The sequence below is a fragment of the Sminthopsis crassicaudata genome, chromosome 4 (genome assembly GCF_048593235.1).
Source record: "Sminthopsis crassicaudata isolate SCR6 chromosome 4, ASM4859323v1, whole genome shotgun sequence".
Lineage (NCBI taxonomy): Eukaryota > Metazoa > Chordata > Mammalia > Dasyuromorphia > Dasyuridae > Sminthopsis > Sminthopsis crassicaudata.
Genome location: NC_133620.1, coordinates 415,496,514 through 415,511,580, shown reverse-complemented (window position 1 = coordinate 415,511,580; position 15,067 = coordinate 415,496,514). Strand labels below are relative to the sequence as shown.

At 32.3% G+C, this 15,067-nt stretch overlaps 1 protein-coding gene across 3 annotated transcripts in view; it reads right to left on the bottom strand.

The window, feature by feature from the left end:
• AGL (amylo-alpha-1,6-glucosidase and 4-alpha-glucanotransferase) overlaps window positions 1-15,067 on the bottom strand; it is a 73,716-nt gene that overhangs the window by 17,551 nt on the left and 41,098 nt on the right. For all 3 annotated transcript variants that reach the window (XM_074262767.1, XM_074262769.1, XM_074262768.1), the window contains exons 21-28: window positions 12,147-12,277; window positions 10,342-10,478; window positions 9,951-10,084; window positions 8,770-8,945; window positions 5,456-5,558; window positions 3,531-3,756; window positions 1,867-1,978; window positions 1,186-1,321 (exon numbers count right to left, since the gene is read on the bottom strand). In XM_074262767.1, the coding sequence (XP_074118868.1) occupies window positions 1,186-1,321; window positions 1,867-1,978; window positions 3,531-3,756; window positions 5,456-5,558; window positions 8,770-8,945; window positions 9,951-10,084; window positions 10,342-10,478; window positions 12,147-12,277 (1,155 nt within the window). The remainder of the gene's footprint in view (window positions 1-1,185; window positions 1,322-1,866; window positions 1,979-3,530; window positions 3,757-5,455; window positions 5,559-8,769; window positions 8,946-9,950; window positions 10,085-10,341; window positions 10,479-12,146; window positions 12,278-15,067) is intronic.

Sequence of the window (15,067 nt, the reverse complement as noted above, 5' to 3'; positions counted from 1 at the left end):
TAAATGTGTACATGTATAACCAGAAAAGTAAAGAAAACAATAAAAATAGAAGATCTGTAGAACAGATCAAGAAGAAAAAATACAAGGATAACTGGATTACCTGAAAGCTGTGATAAAAAAAATAACCTTGCCACTATAATGCAAGAAATAATCCAAGAAAATTGTCCTGGAATGACACAACATGAGGGGAAAGTAGAAATAGAAAAAAATCTACTAATCACCACTTCAAAGATATTCTTTGTAGAAAACACATAGGAATATTCCTGTCAAATTTCAAAACCCCCAGATCAAAGAGAAAATTTTGCATGAAACAAGGAAAAAACCAATTCAAATATGCTATAACTACAAGTAGAATCATGCGGGACTTATTAGCAGCCACAATAAAAGACCGCAGATACTGGCAATCAAAAGAATTAGGCTTGTGATCAAAAATATCAAGTCCAGCAAAATTATCCATAACAACTGAATGGAAAAAAAACAAAACAAACAAACAAAAAAAAACAGACATTCAATGAACTTGCAGATTTTCAGGACTTTCTTTCAATCAAAACTGATCTTAATAGAGAATTTAACCTATAAGAGCCAGTATCAAAAATTAATTTCAAGGAACTTAACATAGACTTGTTTTGTTTTTTTTTTTTTTTACAGGGAAATATAAAGAAATATACAGAGACACTAAGACACTATAACAAGGATCAGGAGTAGAATTCATTAGGAAAAAAAAGTAAAGCTAGTAATTACTGATTTTAGACAAAGTCCAACTTAGAGATTCACTCAAGAGAGAAATCTATATTTTATGTTGGCCATATTAATATTGTTTTAGATGTACATCTATGTATGTGTGTAAGATCTGTAGATAGAGATATGTCTGTGAGTGTGGGTGTGAATGTGTATGTGTGTATATACATATATGAAAATAAATATATCTGTACTTAATTGTAGCTGATTCTGTAGCATTCACCAGAAAGCAAAACAAAAAATTAACAAATATTAAAAAAGAAATAAAAAACAAGAAAAGAATGGCTTAGATGGCTTGAGATGTACATTAAGATTTCTAGAGGAAAATTAGTGGTAATACCCTAATACAAAGATTAGAATGTTCTCCTTGAAGAAGGCAAAAAACTAGACATTATTAAACTACTTTCTGAATAGTCAATTACACATGCATTATAAAACAAATAGTACCTTGGGGTGGCTGGAATTCCTCTGTTTCGAGCTCTGTCACTTTCCCCCATTTTATCCATCCAGGTACCACAATTAAAGCGATTTCCTCCAAAAACAAAACCTGTTTGATCATCTACTCCTGCAGTTATATTAAATCCTTTAAAAGGAAATAAAACCTTTTATAATTCTCCAAAAATTACCATAAGTTGCTTTTTCAATAAGTGTCTGCATGTTTTAGAAATTTCTGCTCAAGATTTAAGAAAATATGCAATTCAATTGGCATGCACTATTTATAATTTATGGAGCTTCTATTTTATTATCTGAGTATTAAATTACCGCAAAATTTTACTAATGAATTTGCAACCCTAGGTAAATCCTTTCTACCTTAAGGAACTTTCCCCCTAATTATAAAAGATAATACTAACACAGATATACATATGATAATGTTCTCTGACTTTTGCTAAATGGAATAGGAAAATACAAAAGATGATCATATCTTGGTGTCAGAATATCAGGCATTATGTTGTCCGATTATGCAACTGTGTCTACTCTGAAACTTAATATTTTTAATTAGATTTTCAAACAAATGATTTACTTACATCTCAGAAATGGGGAAAAAAATAAGTTAAATCCAACTGCAAAATGAGCTAGAAAGTCTAAACTGTCATTTCCAAAGAATAATGTAAATCATTTCAGCTATACCTTCATCTTTCATATTTCTGTCTATCTGTGGGCCAGCATTTCTTTCTCGGAATTGTATACCCTGCAGGTGACGCTGCATAGCTTCTTGTATTACTTCATATAATGGCTGATCCTGATTGAAACAAGAGTACACAGTAAGACTTTGAGAAATCACATTTTCTTCTTTATCCCAGAAATATTCCTAATTGAACTGAGAGAAAAATAAATTATCCTAAGAATCACTGGTTATTCATTTTATTCATAAAAACAAAACAAAGTAATGAGGTATTATCTAATCTAATGGCATCTAAAATAAAGTGAAGAAATTAACAGAATTGTTTTTAGTGCTTGTATTTATTGTTGTACAATATAGCTGTAGGAAAACAAAATCAATGGTTATTTCTGAAATTATGTAACAAATTTATATAATTATATAAACTGAAATTTTTCTATATTAGCAAAAAAATTCTTCAGGATTACAAATAGCCAAATAAAATGGTTTTAAAGTCAATATCTACCTAAATATAGTAATAGATTCTTGAAAACAATGGCTGACCATTTATGCCACAACTAAATAATTTAAATCTGTCTGCCACATAGATATCCATTAAATTAAATTTAAATATCATTTATTAAATACCTATTATGTACTGCCTTATTGGACCTTATTTTTCAATAGTCTCTTCTAACAAAAGAAACTAAATTTGAAGAGTGCAACTTATTGAACAATAAAAACCGCATGAAATAAAGCAATACAATTGTAATTATTTGCTGTTTCAGAGACAAAAAGCCCAACCAAACTAATAGGCAACAACAGATTAATGATCAAGAAGTGATCAAAAATAAATATTTGTGTTTTGTCAGTAACCACATCATTAGAATTACATTGAAGTCACATAAGGAAGCTGCATGTATGTAAGATCAAGGCAGAATCTTGATGCACAGGGCAACTATCTTGTTGTTTACTTTGTCAAGAAGAAGCTCTAGGTCTGAGTCATTAATGGTAATTTAAAAAATTCCTATTATATCAATCTCTAAGACATTATGTTGCTTTTTCTATTTTGTAAACTAATATAGATGATATTTCCCCTTCTGTAATTTCTCTTTTGAACTTTCCTATCTGGGATTTTTTTTTTTTAGTTGTTTCGACTCCTTATGAACCCACTCGGAATTTTCTTGGCAAAGATACCGGCCATGTGCTTCTCCAGCTCATTTTACAGTTGAGGAAAAACTGAGGCAAATAGGGTTCAGTGACTTGCCCAGGGTCACACAGCCAGGAAGCTCTGAGGTCACATTAGCACTCAGGAAGAGGCATCCTCTTGACAGCAGGCCAGGTGCGCTGTCCACTGTAGCATCCCCTAGCGTTCTCTCGCACCCCCTTTTGATATCTATGGCATTTCAATAGAAGTTTCTTCTCCTAATGCCCTTGATCAGTCCATTTAACTTTACCCTGGCCTCCAAAATGACATACAGATGGAGCTAAATGTTTTTTTCTCTTTAGTACATAGACTATAAGCTTTAAGATAGCAGGAAGTTCGTCTCAGTCACCTTTGTATTCATCATAGTGCCTTTGCACCAAGTGAGTTATCAGTTTTTTGGTAAATCAATACTTACTGATTTCTTGAGACTATATTACTTTATTTTAATTTTTAAATCATGAATAGTTTATTAGAAATTATATTTACCAGTGTGCCTGCTGGCAAAGGGGGAGAGTCATCGGTAGGATACATTCTGGAAACTGGGCACTTAAGAATGTCTGTGCCATTCGGAGCAATTTTGCAGTAATCCTGAATACACTGTAACCACCACCACACGGCATCTCGGCAATTAAACCTAGCATAAGTTCCCTCACCAAGGAGATTGGGAATGAGTCCATGGCGCAGGGTACCAGCAAATGCTAAAATTATATTCCTGAAACCAGAGATTTAAGCATACACTTTAACAAAATCAGTTTTAAATACTAAAGACAAAAGAGCACATTATCCTAGACTCAATATCATGTTCCCCATTTCTTTTAATTTGCCCCAAAGCAAATTAGTGCATAGCTAAATAAAATAAAAAGAAGTCACAACAATAAAATAAATGTCTAATAATACAATCATATAAATGATAACAAGTTGTTTATGAAGAATATGATACAGATTTAAATTTTTTAGAGAAAATCAACTTAATTATCAAGGTTTTTTTTGTTGTTGTTATACATTTAATTAAGCCTTACTAATCATAATGTGGTGATGACTATAATTTCTCAAAAAGCTATGTTTGCAGATTACAAAGCTATAGTAGGTCTTATTAAGCTGAATATTGTTTTAGACTTTGACTTTATTGTTCAAGGAGCAGCCTAAGCTTATTGAACTTATTGAACAATGGGTGATTTTTTTCCCCCTTTTTGGCCACAGCATGCCCCAGGACAGAGCCTGTAGGTGGCACTCACTTAGCCTAATTCAGTTCCTCCGATCACAAGTCATCTTTCCCTTTACAATGCCGAAGAAACAAAGCAAAGTCAGGGAATCTCTAGCACCCCAGTTTCTTGGATGCAAAGGGAATGTCCTAGCCAAGGTGACTTGGGAGTGCCTATTTTCTAGTTCTTCAGCAAAACAGTTGGAAATTCTTTAGTATAAAGAACCCTGTACTCTTCAACTCACATGCCTTGGTCACTTTAATAAATAATCAGTTAAAATAAAAACATGTTCAAAATAGTTCTTATAGCTTTAAGGTTTGCTGCTCTTTACACGTAATTCTGTCCTCATGACAATCCTGGAAGGGAGGAGATAGTACTGTCCCCATTTCACCTAGGGGAAAACCGAGGCACTGAGAGGTTCAGGGATAGTGAGGGGGTTAGAGCTGGCATAGGTCTGAGGGGGCTTCACTGTACAATGGAGCTGACAGTATAATTCTACATCATTAAGAAAAGCCTGAATTATATGTAATATACTTTTTTCTTCTATCTTATTTTTTAAATTGCTTTGACACTTAAAGGAATAATTTTAGTTATTGAAAAATCAGGGAGAAAAACCCCATTTCCAGAAGATGCTGAATAAATGAAGAATTATATTGTTTTATAAATTAAATAAATTTTTTAAAGTCACAGACTTTTAACTCTTAGTGGCAGTTCTGGGTTCTGTTTTAAGGACAGCTGATTAGTTTATATACATTACTGAAAATCTTAGGAGGCAACAAAAAGTTCAGGGACATATTTGAGGTCAAATTAAAAAAAAAAAAAAAAAAAAAAAAAGGATTAGAAATCTGAAGTTTACCAATTCTTTTTCCAAAGCTCACTCTCTATCCACTATTGTCTCCTTGTAGAAAACACAAAATGGCACACTAGCAATAAACAGCAGATGTCACACCAATTTTTATACTTAAATATGGAATCAAAATCATATTTTCTGGCCTATGATGTTAAAAGAAGTAACCTTCTAATTATCTATTTTAGTTAATGTATCAAAAAACTTTTATCATATAGGATCTAAATGAAATATTACAAAGGTGCTTAAAAATAATCTCTTGCTCTAATGTTAACAAGAGCAGATGGATTAAAATAAATCATAATATGTTAAGTATCAATATTTATGTAAACATATGAACTGTGATTTAGTAGATATCCTACCTGGCCTCTAAATAGCGTCCAGTAATCAGGAGTAAACCTCTAAGAGCGATAAAGGTATCTCTTCCCCAGCAGCGAAAAAGGCCAGATGAAAAATGAGGTAAGCCTAACAGAAAATCATAACAAAATATCAATTTCTTTTAATCACAATCTAGACTCACCAAAGAACTTCATTTTTTTTTTCAGTTGTTTTTCAGTCATATCTGACTCTTCATGTCAATATTTGGGTTTTCCATGGCAAAAAATCTAGAATAGTTTGTCATTTTCTCCAGCTAATTTTACAAATGAGGAAACTGAGGCAAACAGGAGTAAGTGACTTAACCATGGTCATAGAGGTAGTAATTGTGTGAGGCCAGATTTGAATTCAGGAAGATTCACTGTCCTATCCATCAGCCCTTTACTATGGAATGGCAGAGGGTCTGCAATGTCAAAACTACATAAAATTGTAATATTACTAAGTATTTTAATTTTTAATATGATAAACATTAGTAGCTACAACCCACATAAACAAAAGTTCATTGGGAAGGAAGTCCTCAATTTTAAAGAGTGTTTTTAAAGGGGTCTTAAGACCAAAGAGTTTGAGAACTCTTGCTACAGCAAGAAAAAAATGCAGATTGAAGCATTGCTATTAATGAATATTTTTATCTGAGTTAAACACATTTATGTAAGTATATACATTTAAATAATTTTTCAATATATTACAACTTTTTGAGAGCACATTTAGAAAATCTGAAAATACATAATATTAAAAATTTCAAGAGAAGGGAGGTCACTTGTCAGTTTAAAGGCAACTGGTAGAACTGAGTCTGAGATTATGGTTGTTTCTACTACCATAACAAATCACTATTTAACATTACTTGGTACTCTACATTTAAACTCTTAAAGATTAATTAGCCTATTGTCCTTACTGTAATTAATTTGATGTTGATGTTCCTCCAAGTTAAGGAAGGTAGAAAAAAACAAGACAAAAAACCCAAACAAAAAGAGAAATTTTCAAAGCAAAAAAAACAAATTAAATTTTGCCTATCCTCTTTGCCAGACACCAGATCAGATTACTAGAAACAAAAACATTCAGAATCACCTGGTTTCTCTTTCTAGGACTGGTTTTCTTTATCTTGATGGTTCATTGGAAATTGCATTTTTTGATCTAGGGACTTGAATATCTTATTTGAAAATCCTAAATTGCTTATTTTATTTTATTTTTTTTCTCAATAGTATTTTATTTTTCCAATTACATGTAAAGATAGTCTTCAACATTCATTTTGAATTATAATTTTTTTCTTCCTCCCCAAGACAGAAAGCAATTTGATATAGCTTATAAATATACAATCATTTTAAACATATTTCCATATTAGTCATGTTGTGAAAGATAAACTAGAAAAGGGGAAAAAAGAAAAAAAGAAAAAAATACTATGCTTTGATCTCATTCCATCTCCATAACTCTCCCTCTAGATCAGATGGCATTTTCCATCCCAAGTCTATTGGAACTGTTTTTGAACATTACACTGCTGATAAGAGCTAAGTTTATCATAATTGATCATCCCATAATTTTGTGTTCTGTGTACAATGTTCTTCTGGTTCTGCTCATTTCAATAAGCATCGGTTAATGTAAGTCTTTCCAGGCTTTCCTAGAATCAGGCTATCATTTCTTAAAGAACAATAATATTCCATTACATTAATATACTAAAATTTATTCAGCCATTCTCCCACCTGATGGGAATTGACTCAATTTCCAATTCCTTGCCACCACAAGTAATTGCTAAAAACGTTTTTGTACATCTGGGTCCTCTCCTCTCTTTTATGATTTCCTTGGGATACAGGCCCAATAGAGACACTGCTGGATCATCGGGAATTCACAGTTTTATAGCCCTTTGGGCATAGTTCCAAATTGTTCTCCAAAATGGCTAGATCAATTCATAACACTACTAACAATACATTAGTATCCCAGTTTTCCCACATCCCTTCCAACATTTACTATTTTCTTTTCCTGTCATCTCAGCCAATCTGAGAGGTGTGAGGAGGTACCTCAGAGTTGTTTTAATTTGCATTTCTCTACTCATTAGCGATTTGGAGCATTTTTTTATGACTATAGTTTCATTTTTTCATCTAAAAACTGTTCATATGCTTTGACTATTTATCAATTGGGGAATGATGTATATTCTTAAAAATTTGACTTAGTTCTCTACATATTTTAGAAGTGAGAACTTTTTACCAAAAACATTGGCTGTAAAAATTGTTTTCCAGCTTTTGGCTTTCTTTTTAATCCTGGCCATATTGGTTTTGTTTGTGTAAACCCTTTCAAATTTAGTGTAATCAAAATTATCCATTTTGCATTTTATAATGTTTCCATTTTCTTATATGGTGATAAACTTCTCCTTTCTTCAAAGATCTAAAAGGGAAACTAATCCTTAGTCACCTAACTTGCTTACAGTATCACCCTTTAAGTCTAAATCATGATTTCACACACATTAGGGTGTGAGGTGTTGACATATGCCTAGTTTCTCTTATACTATTTTTCAAGTTTTCCCAGCAATTCTTATCAAATAGTGAGTTCTTATCCCTTATTGAGTTTATCAAACAGTAGATTATTATAATCATTGACTTTTGTGTCTTGTGTACTTAAGCCATTCTACTGAATCACCATTCTATTTCTTAGCCAGTACCAAATGGTTTTGATGACTGCTGCTTTATAATATAGTTTTTGTTTTGCTTTTTTTTTTTTTTTTTTTGCTAAGGCAACTGGGGTTAAGTGACTTGCCCGGAGTCATACAGCTAGGAAATTAAGTGTCTGAGCGCACATTTGAACTCGGGTCCTCCTGACTTCAGAGCTGGTGCATTATCCACTGTGCCACCTAGCTGCCCCTATAATATAGTTTTATATCTGGAATGGGAGGCCACTTTCCTTTGTATTTTTTTTTTTAATTCTTAATCTTTTCAGATGAATTGTTATTTTTTCTAAATCTATAAAATAAATTTTTTTACAATTTGGTATATTCTATTGTTTAGAGAGTAATAAAAATATACACAGGTATCTTTCTAAATTCCTATCACTAAAAAAAAAAAGACAATAATTCACATGGCAAAACCAATTAATTTGTTGCTATTTTATTTATGAAATTCTAATCTACATTGGAAGAAGGCAAGGGTTCCTTTGTCCTGCATTTTTCCAGTCTAAAAACCAAATATAGATTATGTTCAAAACCACAACTTTTTTATAATATCACAAACTATAAATCATCCACACCCTCTTTAAAAAAACCCTGCAATTTCTCTTAGAATAGGTACAGTCATACATTTTAACATCAAGCATTTCTTACCAGCAGCTAAAGAAACACAGCATTGCTCCTTCTCTCCGGTTACCTCATTTAGTCTATATGGAACATCAAGAAGTGAGGGGGAAAGAAGGGGAAGAGAAGGGAACTTTCCTATTCCACACATTTGAACTGAGCCCAGTGAAAGGTGTTTTACAAATGTTGAACCATTCTGCACAAAGCTGTAATTAAAAAAAAAACAGGCCAGTAATTATTTAATTTGCATTCCTCTATTCTCAAAATTTATATTCCCAATACTTATTACACAGCTGAAGTACCATTAAATTTCTGCTGAATAAGCATAACTATAATTTCTATAGCGCCTTTAAGTTTTGCAAAGTATTTTACATTTTATCTCATTTTAAATGAGAACAAACTCTGTTGGGTAGATGCTGTTATTATCACCACCATCTTATGTATGACAAAACTTAAGGTCTGAGAGATGTTTAAGTGACTCATCTTAGGGGCACAGAGGTCATGTTTGAGGAATGATCTAAAGTCAAATTTTCCAGACTCCAAATCTAACACAATACACTAAATTACCTAGCTTAGAATTCTGAATTAAGTGATAGAACTGGTAGAAAATACATTTTATTTCTAATTAAAAAATAATAATTACATGGAAGCTTATGAAGTAAGAAAATTTGGCTTGGAATTTTATTTCTGAATTTCCCTATTAATTTTATGTTTTTATAAAAACTGAAATACAATTTATCCTTTACTTCTAAGGCCAAAATCTTTACAAGTCTGATTTATCATTATATTAGGAAAAAAAATCTGAGGACTGCTGAAAGTAGGACCAAAATAATAGGTGAAGATACCAAAAAAAACCAATTTTTTTTTTATAAGTTCTATGACAATATAAAATGATGAGAAAAACTGCAACTAGATCAACTTTTTCAATGGGGCTTTTTCTAAGACAATCTCATATTTGGGATTATTTAAATGTGCTTCTGCCTTTAGCCTCCCATTAATGAATGAATTAATTACTAAAAATCCTTTATAAGGCTATGATTTCAAGACAAATTTTCATTTGTTAACTTATTTTCATTTGTTACTTGTTTATTTAAAATATGGTATTGAAAGATTTCAATTTGTGTTCCTTTATAAAAGAGAGAATAATAAAGTAACTTCACATGTATTTTCTTTATAAACATTAACATTTATTCTAGTTTTGTTGGTTATACCTCGACATCTGATTCCATGCAACATCCAGAAGAGTGGTATATGCACCAATTAATATAGCATCAAAGTAACATGGGATAAGATAACGTGGAATTTGTTTCAAGTAGAAGAACATGGCTTGCAACCATTTACCAACCTGTTAGAATAATAATTGAAAAGTTAATTTAAGTGTTTCTAGGCTAGCTAAGTTTTAGAAGAGGAAACATAACTTTAAAATCTAGCATTGGAATAATGAGATTTTCCATTATTATTCATTAAGCAAGGAAAATAACAACAACAACAAAAAATAGATAGCCCCATGTTAGAAAACCATGTAAATATAAATATGTAGATTTCAAAGAGCACTTTTATCTGAAGATAACACAGCCCATCCCAAAAAACAATTCCACTTACTTCTGCAATAGCTCCTGAGCGTGAAATTAGCCGACTACTGACATAGTCAATCATCCAATCTCCAGATCTTAAGTTATTACAAAAAGGATGACCCAAATCATTCTTTGGTCTTATTTCTGCTAACACAGACATTAAACCTGAAAACAGAGAGAAACATTATATTTCATTTCAGCTTAAAAGCTATGATGGGCAGAGGCAATTTAGTGTTATTCACGAGTTGCCATTAATCTCTAATAATCTTCAAGTTCAGTAAAAGGACATTTTTATGCATCTAAAAGAAGATGGCTACTGTAAAACCTCCCATGGCATTTAAAACTAAAATCTGGGTCATGAACATGTGATAGATATTATGTATGTAGACCATGAAAATGAAAGATGCACTGCAAATACTAAGAATCCCTAGGACTGGAGAAAAATCTCACATCAATAAGATGTGTTTGTCTTGGAAGCTTTAAGGGTCTGTTTTGTATGACTTGGATGAAATACTAATGTGCATACAGCTTTCTTCCTATACATTCCTATATAAATTAGGATGTCAACCGTTATTAGCGATGACTAAACTATCTCCTTTCCCAAAAAAGAGTAACCAGTGTGGGTAGGAGGATAAACATGAAGATAATGAACTTATCTTTCCAGTGGCCAAAAGTAATATCTATTGTAACTTATGTGCTTAACGATGACCCTATTGAATGAAATAGATTCCTGAAGTGACATGATTACTTTTAGGTCTAGAGATAAGAAACCTGGAAGACTTTGCCATTGATGAAACATACCTGGTATTCCTATGTGTCTAGAATCTCTGTTCAATGACATATCAAAGCAATGACAATGGAACAAGCTTACTTAACATTACTGGACTTACCTTGCATAAAATGACATGGAATGGAACATAATGTCACTGATTCAGAAAGGAGCCTAGACAACTTCACTATTTGCTTTTCAAGATGTTTCTCTTGCTTCTAGAATGTTCTCCATCTTTACTTCTATCTCTTAGAACCCATGATTTCTTTCAAAGACTCAAGTTCTGTCTGTACACACAACCCTCATCACATGTGGGACAGCTCCCAGAGGGCTTGGGAGAGGGAACTGCTTTCCTTTTGTCTTTGTATCCCTAACTCTTAACACTGTACTTAGCCCATAATAAATCACACTTATAACAGCCCCTTAGTGCTGGCAGAACTCTTTATACTTATCTCATTTTCTCATACAAAGTAAGTACTTCTTTAGTTGTTTCACTCATGTGTGACATGTCACAACCCCATTTGGGGTTTTCTTGGCAAAGATATTGGAGTAGTTCACCATTTCCTTCTCCAGCTTATTTTACAGATAGGGTTAAGTGACTTGCCCACAGTAACCCAGCTATTATGAGTCTTTATTATGAATCTGGGACTGAATTTAAACTTGGGAACATGAATGAGTCTTCCTGATTCCAGGCCTGGCACTCTATCTATTGTGCTACCTATGAACTATCTCTTGTTTCAAAGAAATCCAAGTCAAACTAATTACTAAAAGGCAAAACATAGCAAGAGCTCTTGGAGGCAATATAAAAACTAATTCAATAAACATTTAAAGACCTACTAATTTGCAAAGTACTACCACTTGGGAAAAATACTAAGTTATATAACACATGATTCCAACACTCCTAAAAATTTGCAGTCTGTCAAGAGGATGCAATATATATATATATATATATATATATATATATATATATATATATATATATATATGTAAAAGAGTAACTATAACACAAAACAGAAGCCACAATATAACTAAAAAGAGGCTTAAGTGCTCTTGAACTTATTTACCTTGAAGTCCTCCATACTTAAGGGGTGACCAATTTGGGATATTATAGCATCCTCCACCATCTTCTTGTTCTTCTGACTCACAGCGGTAGAGTACTTGGTTTAGATCAGCCAAAGTTAATTTGGATGCTATTCTAAGAATAAGAAAATAAATAAGAGCAAATGATTATTTCATCTACTAAGTTCAAATATTATTCCAATGGCAAGTACATTAATATACAATTCATCTCTCCAAGTTTAAATACTATCTTAAAGTGATCGTGGAAACCTCAGTAAGACTAATTGTATAAAAAGGCAAACTACAAAATAACTTGACTCTTGTCAATAGAAATACAAAAAAATCCCTGGAACTGTGTCCATTAAAGCCACGTTTCAGTTACATGTATGTTCAGAAAGTGAACAAATTAAAAAATAAAGACTACATTGGGTCTCAAACAACTTACCACCCTGCCCCCCTTTATGATTCTCATTCATATACTCCGATAGATTTGACACAGAATACCAACCCAACATGATAAGAGCCTTCTTTGAATTCTCTTGACACATTATAGACCAGTTTCACCAGCTGTCCTTTACTTTGGTACCTGACTGATTTCATCTCTTCTGGCTCATCCATTTTTCCAGTTCTGTCCTTTAGAGTGGTTTTTCTACAATGCCTCATTTGTAATGTGTTGCAGTCTTCTCATACTCATCATATTTGCTCCACTGCTCTCTGGTAATCCTAAATTTCAACTATTTGAAAACCACTATTTCGTGGCTAGCAGCTATTCATTACTGCTTTTGGTTCTGAAAGAAGCTTAGGGTCATTAAAAGAATTACAAGATATCCCAAAGCAATCCAACCCACTTCTTTTGTTCAGTGTACATATGTGTACTGTTGGAAGAGCATTATGTGTTCAAAATCCAAATGCTTATCATAAAACACAATACATTCATTGCTACATCTTCAGTGCTACAAAGCTCCAGGGTTTGATAAAATTAATTTAGGGTTATTTGCAAAAATAAGCATCTGAAAACTCTTACCATCTGTATGGAATTTTTTTTTTTTTTTTTTTTGACTTGGCACTTTGCTCTGGACATCCTCCATGATAATGACAAACACCTATGGGTAAATATTCATATCCCTATTTCATGTCTGATTTAATATGAGTAACAAAAATATTGAAATGAAATCATGTAAGATTTTCACATATGCATAGGAATTATCTTATTGGAAGTGAGCTTTTAAAGTAGAGTTTTATTCTACTGGGTAAAATTAATTTTTTTAACCAACAAAAAATAGCATGGGGGAATCTTATTTTCTATACATCTTCCAGTTAAATGAATGACAGAAAAAATGTGGCCTTACACTCACTCTCACTCTCTTTCTCTCTCTCTTTTTTAGTGCTGTTGCCACTTCTTAGAGCAGCACTAATGGTATTAAGTATAAGTATGGTGGGCTCCTCTATATGTAAAGTTTTTAAGGTTTTCACATTTAAAGCATCAAAAGTGAAATTAAGATTTTATGGACTATCTAAAAATAATATGATTATGAGTACCATGTAACCTTCCTTTTTTACAACTCTGCCAAGAAGTGCCATATTTAACAGGCAAAAATATTATAAAAATTGTTTAGGTTATTATATAACACATGAATTTTCAGGCTGATAAAGTTATTTTATTTTTTTTCCAAATCCCTCCAGTTTTGCCTTTAAAGTTTTTCTTTTTTACTTACTTACATGTTCTTTGTGTAGATAATCTACTTAATAGCATCACAGTGAAAATGAAAAAGGATTTTGGAGCTAAAAGAATTTGACTCTAGGTTCTGCCACTAGTAATTAATGACATGTGGTATTTGTGTGATTGGACAAGTTATATAACCTCTCTAAATCTGTTTAAATGGGATTATTAACACCTATTTGTTTCATAAAACTGTAATAAATGAGGAAATGTATTTCTGAAAAATAATTTATAAATTATAAAGAATCAGAAAAATGTCAGCTATTTTTATTACTAATTACCTCAAACTATTAATTGAAGAATTAATTAAGGCATGCCTCATATACTCAATAATTGACATACAGATTGTTATTTGCACATCGCTTTTCCATCTTTGCCATTTATATACTTGGCAACTCAGCTCAGATAAGTTAAGAATCAACTAGATCTGAGGCAATGGCACAGCCACATGTATCACTTCCATAGCATTTCTTCATTTATTGGTTTTCTAGGCTTTTTTTTAAAAGTTTCATATCTAATTCAATAACCTACTTTTTTTCTTTTTTATTGATAAAGTGTTTCGATATAAGTTTTTCTCTCAAGGACTGCTCTGATTATGTCCTTAAAACTTTGGCAGGTTGTTTTGCATCTATTTACATTTCAATGTAAATATGTACATTGGAGCTGAATCAATGCCCACTTGGTTTCTCCTTAGATTTCTTTTTTTTTTCTTCCCCCTGAGGCTGGGGTTAAGTGACTTGTCACACAGCTGGGAAGAGTTATGTGTCTGGGACCAGATTTGAACTTGGGTCCTCCTGAATTCAAGGCTGGTGCTCTATCCACTGCGCCACCTAGCTGCCTCCCTCCTTAGATTTCTCAATTGCTCTTTAGTCTTACAATCCTCTTAGAATGTTGTTGGAATAGTTGGCTTGTGTTGCTTCCTCCTACTTCTCTATGTTGGCTGTTCTCTGTATATAGAACTTTTTTACATCACAAAAGAATCAGTGTCATCAAATCCTAACATTCTTGAAAATGTACAAATAACAATCTCTTTTGAAATCTCTGCAAAAGTATTTCATCTCTCAATCAATCAGTCAACAAGTATTTATTAAGCACACATTTTATGCAGGCTATTGGCTAGGTACTGAGGAAACAAAGACATCTATGTAACTCTCTGCCTTCTTATATCTGAACAGAGAAGACAATAGGTACATATGTAAATATACA